Below are 9,283 nucleotides of genomic sequence, written 5' to 3'. Positions count from 1 at the left end.
GCAAACATACGGTTGACTACTCCACCAGAAATAATTAGTGGGCGTGTTGGTGTTAGGCGCAATTTGTGAATTTGCGCAGTTTTATAAATTGCGCTGCACATTTTTTGAATTCGAATGACCTTATGGAGGGAAACTTTGCGAATCACGGACCATTTCCGCGTCATCCAAATATTTTGCTGGTGAAGAAAATAGCAAACCAAGCCTCGAACTAATCAATTTTCTACCCGACCAAGGGCTACTGGGCGGCCTGGACCAGGAATCACGCAAGAGCCAAGCCTACTCTACTCTACACGTGGTATCCCCAAACGGGAGAGGCTAAGTTCATCCTGAAGCAAATGCATTTCAAACAACCACTGATTATCTCACAACAATGACTCGCTTGTCCAACTTGCCTCGACACTATGAATCCTTTCTGAACAACATGAGAAAGAAACTGGCGACAACTGAATTTTATAGTATATAATAGCTGTTCATAATGTTGAAGAACTGAATCTAGCTACATCAGACTCTCCACAAACAAGATGACATTGTGAAAGTCACCTCCATCCTCGAAGACCATCTAGGCACAAAATGCTCAATCACCAATTGCAATGCTGTAAGGCTAGGCAAAAAAAACCCAAGGAACAAAACCCTGCCTTCTTAAAATTTCTGTATCAAGTATTGAAGACAAAAAAGCAATACTTCGTAACAAAATTCACCTGCGTAAAGAAAATAACCCACCTCATGTATTTATATTTCACCTGACTTAACACCTGCAGAGCAAAAGGCTGGGAGAGGAACTGGCAAACTTAAATAAGGATGGCAGAAAATTTATGATAAAAAATGGCAAGAGAGTGCAGAGAGGCACTTAAACCCTGCCTCCTGCACTGATAATCATGTACGTAATAATAATAATAATCCTATATCATTGATAAAATTAATGATTTTAGTACTGCACCCTCAACTTTGATTAGTATCCCCCAAAATCTTAATGTTCTATGTCTAAACTGCTGCCGTATCAGAAGCCTAGCTAAACAAGAACTACTGTAAGTATATACTCATCGATGAACACAGTGCAGATATCATTATTGGTTATAAATCTCATCTAAATAGCACATATACTCATCTCCTGAAGTATTTCCAACTAATTTTACTGTTATAAGGAAAGACCACAATAATGAAGCTAGGAGGTGGTGGTGGTGTATTTATAGCTTTTAAAAGCAACATCCCATTGATTGAAGAGCCATCTTTGAGCAGTGATGCTGAAGTGGTATGGGCTAAGCTTTGCATCAGTAACTCCAAACCAGTCTTTGTATGTTCATTCTATAGACCTCCAAATAATTTAACTGGTCCCATTTCTGAACTAAGACACACACTCAACAAATTGCCAGACCATAATGCTGCAATTATAATTGCTGGAGATTTCAATTTCCCTGCTATACAGTGTCAGTGGGAAGAAGGTGCAGGATGTATCGATCCAGTCAAGTCCTATACATATGGAAATGATGTTAATTATCTGTTTATTGAAACTGTTAATGATTTTGGACTCGAACAGTTTGTTACTCAGCCTACCAGGAACAACCACATATTAGACCTAGTATTCACCTCCCAACCTGAGCTAATCAGTGATATCAATGTCGTTCCAGGCATCTCAAACCATGAAGCAGTCTCCTTCAAAATCCAATTCTCTTCAAGTGCTCAACAGCATTTCAGCACAAAAATCACAGAAAAAGATTTTCATAACTTTAAAAAAGTAATTGAGTCTCTTATACTTACAACTGTACTGAAAGCAATAAACTGTAAATGTTACACCACATGCTGAAAAATGTAGAAAATCAGTTTAGATCAATGCTACCTCACGATAATGGCTTACTGCTTCAGCCTGTTAGAACTCACAGAATTGCTACAGCCAAGAAAGCCTGCAGAAATACAGAACGCTACAGTTGGAGTCTTTATATGGGTCTCTTCCTTTGCATCACAATAGTAAGAAAAACAAAAGTGGAGATTGGAGATTTTAGAATCGAGTTGATGAATGGAGAAAGGCATGCAATAGCATATATTATACACTGGTTTATTATTGATATGTATATTACAATAGGTTTCTGAAGACTTGTTAACAGCAAAGAGGAAATTACAGATGGAGCCGATAAAAAATCAGATGGAACCAATGAAGCAAGATCATGACAGAGGCGGATCTATGGGGTGGGCTTTGGGGGCTGAACCCCCCCTTAATTCACCTTTAGGCTATACTTGATCAATATGCTGAGGATTATAATGAAATTTTGTCTTAGCATAATTATATGATCACTAATAATACAAATACTCATAAACTCACGGTGGTGGCGGCCAAGAAATGGCTGTGATGGTAGGTTAATTGTAAAAATTTTAATAACGACAATTCAGGTGAATTTTTGTGCCGCTTGGTCTTGGATTTCACATCTTTTTTCACCATAGCCTTTTTGAGGGCCACACACTTTTTTTACAGCTTGGCTGTTTTGGATTAGATTTCTATATATCTCATTGTGCCTGTACTTTTAACACTGGCTTCATTAGAACTGTTTAAAAAGCTTATTTTACCACATTTTGAAAGATTTTATGATTGTACTTGTAAATTTGAAATACATTCATGCAATTTAAGCAAAAGCAAAGATAAATGGGCTTATAACCTAGTTTTAAAGTGTCAAAACATGCCCTAACACTGTGAAAAAGGTGGGATATAATGTGGTATTTCCAGTGGCTTATTGAATACACTTAATATAAATCCTGTATTATACTCATCTTATAATTTAGTATAATGCGTACTATACTATTGCATATATGGTTTCAGTTTATTTACCACATTACCTGAAATAGCTTATATCTAATATAATGCCCACACTATATCATCACATATATGGTTTCAGTATGTTTAGCACATTAACTAAAACCTTACATGAGATTGTTAGTATAATACAGGTTAGTATAATACAGGTTAGTATAATACAGGTTAGTATAATACAGGTTATACCAAGCTTTTTTGTATTCAATAAGCCACTGGAAATACCATCTTATATCCTTTTTTCACAGTGTAAGGCAATGATTTTGACATGGCACCGTATCTCAAATGACTTAATATACCTAACTCAACTTCCGCAGAAAATGCTTTTATCACCAAGTGAACGATTTCATCAAAATTATTTTGTTGCTTAGCTGCTCTACTAGTACATGTTCAGGTGCAATATTAATTTTGTGGTTTTCTGATGCAGTATGCATGAGTTTACCAATCATAGTATTGTTACAGGAAAAGTTGTAATGAAACAAGGGAAATCACCTGCACCATAGGGGTATATACTATATGGAGGGGGGGTACACAGTGAGCAAGTGCATGCCCCAACTACCTTCTAATTAACCTGACAAAGCACATTAGAGCCATTCACAATACAGTACTCAAATATACAACCAAAGCAATTTTAGTGGTGGACCCCAAAGGGGCATTCATATTCTCAAACCAATGATAATTTTCATACAAAATCAAACTACTCTAATAGAACAGACATCACAATATAAGATGGAGTACTCCCATTAGCATTTTTTAGGAGGCCATAAGTATGTCCATGGCATGTGCTGCAATTGCATGCAAGCTTTATACTTGTCCTTTTACACTCTAGCCATACAACATGCATACTACCATATCATACTCATGAAAATCACCATCCCTACATCTCGTGTTAATGAAGGCCAATCAGAAAGCATGATTATTAAAGGGGAAGAACTATAATCTCTTCTTTAAGAATCACTGAGAGCTATAAGTAATTGTATAGCATGTGTACAGCAGTCAACCATCCTTCAAAAACCCAGCATACTGCACACTCATTGAAGGGACAACACTACCATAGTAGGAACAGTGCATGGCTTAAAGAAGTTACACTTGTACAGAGAAGATGGGATAATTATAATAAAGCTGAGAAACAGCAACCACCACAACATCATATAAGTGTTTGATGAGATCACTGGTGGCTATCAAATGAATGGTCTTACTCTTAGAAATAGGATGATCTTTGTTTTAAGTGTCATTTTGTTTCTAAGCTACGTAAATATGAGTGTTTGTAATGACACCTATGACACCAATTTTATTTGGGTGCTTGTTTGAGACCACTAAGTATGTTTAGCAAGCATGGTTGACTATTTCAGCCACGTAGTTTTTTGAGTGTGATATTATTGGTAATTTTAATGGCACCATATCTAATATGAAAAAGTATGAAAATTGCTGTACCAAGTTCAAAAAGTGAACTATTTTTTCAATTAGCTGTTCTACTACATCCCAACCATCATGCAATTACTGAAAAGTGTAGTGGTAATTACATGCTTTTTTCTGCTGTGTTCAGCCTATTACACACAAGGAACAGTATGAGAAATGTCTCTGCAATTGATCTGTGCAGGGGAAAAATGTTATAAACATAACAGAAAGCAGAAGGAAGCCAAAGTGTGCTACCACAAATCTACACCTTGGCACTATCATCAAACAGAAATGAGACACAAAGGAGGACAAAGGTAGGAATGCATTGTATATGTACTGCAGTACTCCGAAAAGCTCCTGTTGGGCTGATGCAATGTCTTGCAGTGAAAAATTAACCCAGTCTTAGCTGTTATCAAGATACACTAGTCTGAAGGCATTATTAGTATGTTAGCCATTCAGAAGAAAATTCCACTAAAAAAAATTGTACCACCTTATTGAAAGTGTGTTGGGTCACACTGAAGACACTTTTCAGCTTGGTTGTAACTAACCAATACTGCCAAGGTGCCTGCCAAGGTGCCTGCGAGGCTGATTTCTAGTCAATGCTTTTTTGTGAGAATGTGCAAAACCTCCATGATCCTTACTATACAATTGTAATGGTAATCTGACTTTGCTCAATCAGGTTTCTAAATTATGTGTGAACTCCTTGCTAAGTATTATGCAGAGTTGCACTTATCATGTCATCATATCAGATGAGTAGCTCATGTCTTCTGTAGCTAACACAAGCTCCTTGAGGTGTGATGGCCCATTATGGCATGATCTCATGCCCCTATATACAAATTACTTACTAAACTGCACTGTGAAATTGCACAAATTAAATTTTTTAAAACATAACATATGAATACACAATGTTCAGTTTGTTATCGGCCACACCTTGAGGACCTCACCATTATGAATTTCAAATATCTTTTGATGTACAACACTCCTTGCCACTATGGAGATTCATAATTTCTCCGATGTGTTGAGAAATAATTTGAGCAATCTCAGGATGGATGGACAACAGTATATCAAAGTCTTTTTTGTGTAGCACAAACACATCAACATAATCAATGCTTTTTATGGAATATCGAGCAGGCTCATTGTTGAACAGTGTCTCCTCACAAAAGCAATCTCCAGTTTGTAAGATCCTGGTTGATCCATTACCATCATAATCATACACTTCAGCTTTCCCATTTGATACAAAATACATACACTGCACTAAATCATTTTGCTGTACAATAAATTGGCCAGGAGTGAAGTATTGGCTCTTCAACAGCAGAGATAATTCACTTAAAATGTTGACACCAACATTAGCTAGGAATTGTACCTAAAACAAAACAGCTTCTCATGTATAATTTAAAAAAGAAGTTGCCAAGAAGTAGTGAAACAGGACACATGATTTTATGCTGAAACTATGTGGGGAAATCGTACTTGGCTTGTAGTAATGATTTGTTCAATGCCAAAGCAGAGGTTTACCTTTTGTAAAACAATCATGTCTTTTGTTTCACTACATTTTCATTTATTTTCAAGTGAACATATACTCTTGTTTACTACTTTATTATGTAACACTTTCACACCTCAGATCAAAGGAACTGCCCGGGCTACATTTAGCTAGCCGGGCTACAACTGGGCACTGATTATATAGACCGAAATCGATTGTGGGGATCGAATAATACTCACGTGATTAGGATGCACAACTTGAATTTCGCCATGAAAACCACACAGACATAGAGCGTTTTGTTGTCCTCGCCACCCTACAAGTTGAAAAATGTTGGGCTAAGGTAAAAACTAGTGCTATAGCTTATTCATTTGATCGTTTCCGCATGTTTTCAAATACGGACACACCCCCATCACGAAGCTACCACTCTACACGGAGTAACCACTCTACAAGCAAGCTTACCTGTCTAGGCCTTTAGTGAACTGCGTAGCTTTCCCATAAATGATTCAATAGCACCGATTAAAACATTAAACTCGCGTAACAGAAATTCTCCGTGATATCTGTAGGATATGTCCGTTTATCATAACTGAACGTAACCAGAACATACTAGCTGCTGATCCATAATCGAAAATTTTAGGTATGCATACATAATGCATCCAGTAGCTGCACTCATATTGGCTTGGGTGATTGATCGCCCTGTACAGGCTATCAGCTTAATAAGTGTTACATATTAGCTGTAACACGGGGCATTCGGGCTTTGCCTGATATGTATGCCCTCTGCCCTCGGGCAGTCAGGCATACATATCAGGCAAAGCCCTCACGCCCGTGTTACAACTATTACATAGCTAAATAGATATAGTACATACTTTAAAGTTACAACTGCCCTAATAGCTATATTTAAAAAAAAATAAAAATGAAGTAGGGATCTATGCAATTAAAAGTAGTGAAACAAGAGATGAATGATACATGCTACTACAGCATAGCTCGATGGGAAAGTCCCTACTTTGTCATTGAACAAAATAGTTGCTATAGCTAATGAGCTAAAGTAGGGACTTTCCCATCGAGCTATGCTGTAATAGCATGCATCATTCATCTCTTGTTTTATTGTATAGATCCCTACTTCATTTTAAAATACTAATTTTTGCTATAGCACTGCTAGCTACAATGTAATTTGTGACTGTTCTATTAGAATATCTTACATGACTGTTGTATTAGAGTATATCTCAAGTCAGCCAAGGGGTGTGTAGCTAGTTAGACCAATAAGGGCTACCGGGATGAGTTCATCTTGTTTACTGATAAGTAAATAGCTAGATTGTTAAGAGGTGCATGTGGTCTCCGTACTCTATCTCTATTAGTCCACCTATATTGATCTTTATTTGATGGGCGTGGTCGTGAACCTATTGCGAATCGTGAAGCTGCAGATATCTAGCTAGTTTATCTTTTCTATAGTAGTACCAAGACTGAAGTGCTTCTGAAATACAGCTCTGAAATAATTCTGTGGCATCTAAATATGCTGCTGAAAGAAAGTGTTGATATGGACAATAAATGCTTCAATATGCCAGTATAGTTTTCAACTGCTAGTGGGCAGGCAGACCAAAATCTGTGTTTTGGCTATATATTACAACTATTTCAAAAAGTTGGAATTTATAACTAGAGTAGGGACCATAGCACATCGATAAAAAGTACTGAAACAAGCTGGAGTAGTGCACGATACTAAATCACAGTAAAACAATAAGAAGTGTTATATCCCTTCTGTGCTCCAAGATATACCATAATGGAAATGCACAGTAGGGATATAACGCTTCTTATTGTTTTACTGTAATTCAATATCGTGCACTACTCCAGCTTGTTTCAGTACTTTTTATCGATGTGCTATGGTCCCTATTCTAGTTATAAATTCTAAAATTTTGAAATACTTGTTTGTTAACTTTTTTTGTAAATAATATTATTATGATTGGTGACGCATACTGCATTTGAAATGGCGCCGCGTGCCCCAGCTATATCGTCTGAAAAGTGAAGTATCCATTACACTTCGTTGTCAGCTATGTTTAACCCGATACACAGCAGTACGAATCAAGAGCTGTTCGAAAAGCATCTCTGCAACTAGAGCTTGGCGGTATTGAAATTTGAATACACGGTATTAGTAACAGGAAAATATCGCGGTATATCGGTATATAGCTAACTTGTCATTGTAACTATTGTATCATTTCTTGGGCCTAGTATGAGGGGGAATCATCCCAAAAACCAAAAAATATATAGTTCAGTACAAGTAAGCATGTGTTGTAATGTGACAACCTCAAGTTTTTGTTTAGGGCATATCTGCTAAACCATCAACAAATTGGATAATTAAACACCAAAGGCTGGGTTAAAAGCAATTCTATACCGGTATTCATCGATATACTGGTATTTTGATATACGTATCAGTTATCAAAGGCTGTCACGGTATGATAATTGGTTATGATAATTTATCATGATAAACAGTATTAACGATATATCGCAGAGCACTATCTGCAACCCACGCATACCGAAAGGGTTGGTGCCACGCCCCAGTTATATAAATTATCATCTGAAAAGTGAAGTATCCATTACGCTTCGTTGTTGGCTATGTTCAACCCGTTACACAGCAGTACGAATCAAAAACTGTTTTAAAAACACCTCTGCAATCGAAGTAGCTACTATGAAAAATACGGACGATTTTCATTATGAAGGGAAGCCATCACGTGCCACCACCATATCAACACTTTTCGCTGTCAGCAAAGATGAATGGGACACAAAGGAGGACACTGGTAAGTCCATGAAGAATACATTGTACGTACTGCGGTATGCCAAAAGGCACCTCTCGGGCTGAAGTGACGTTGAACAATGAAAAATTCAAGCCCGTAGCCTTAGCCGTTATCGAGTTACGCTTGTCTGAAGGCATCAGGCAGTAGGTCAGTAGAAAATTCTGTTGAATAAAAATTTTTTAAATTCCGTAGCAACTTGTTGAAAGCATTTCGGCTCGACCTGAAAGCTTGTTTGGGCTTAGTTTTACCTAACCAATACTGCCTCATCGTCGTCTGGGAAAATTGAGGCTGTTTTTTGGGTGATGTTATTTTGTGGGCCATGCCTACTCCTTTGTGGTCCCTACTATACACTTATATTATTATAAAAAATGGTACTTTTGTGAATATTTTCTTATTACTAATACTACGTTTAACATCAGGCACACTAAGACTTGTATTTTCATTGCATACAATATTTCTATAATGATTTTTAATGGCAGTGTTTTGTAATAGTGGAGCTGCATAGTACCATAAAATGGGCATTTCGTGCACTTTGTGATACAATTATGAAACTTTCCACACAAATAGTACTCCTTGTGATAACTATTTTTTGATATAGAGCCATCGCAGATTTGACCTCTGGTGACCTTTACAGCCATATTTTCATTGAGAATCCATCATTTTTCTCTTTATCTCCCTGAGGCATTAGTTTACACTGTTTAAACATGGTTACAAATTAAAGGTCTTGCTGACAGAAACCACTTGATTTTTATTTGAAGTCAATAGGTGGTTTTATCCCAAAGTTATGATAATTTATATTAGCCATGAAATTCTAGGAAGTTTACTGCCCAT

The 9,283-nt window shown here is 37.0% G+C and overlaps 1 protein-coding gene across 3 annotated transcripts in view; it reads right to left on the bottom strand.

Moving 5' to 3' along the window:
- Positions 1-5,052: 5,052 nt before the first annotated feature.
- LOC136249247 (uncharacterized) overlaps positions 5,053-9,283 on the bottom strand; it is a 112,806-nt gene continuing 108,575 nt past the window's right edge. For all 3 annotated transcript variants that reach the window (XM_066041210.1, XM_066041212.1, XM_066041211.1), the window contains one exon: positions 5,053-5,558. In XM_066041210.1, the coding sequence (XP_065897282.1) occupies positions 5,151-5,558 (408 nt within the window). In that variant the 3' untranslated portion in view covers positions 5,053-5,150. The remainder of the gene's footprint in view (positions 5,559-9,283) is intronic.

This window comes from Dysidea avara, chromosome 3 (genome assembly GCF_963678975.1).
Source record: "Dysidea avara chromosome 3, odDysAvar1.4, whole genome shotgun sequence".
Classification (NCBI taxonomy): Eukaryota; Metazoa; Porifera; class Demospongiae; order Dictyoceratida; family Dysideidae; genus Dysidea; species Dysidea avara.
This window is presented reverse-complemented; position numbering and strand designations above follow the sequence as displayed.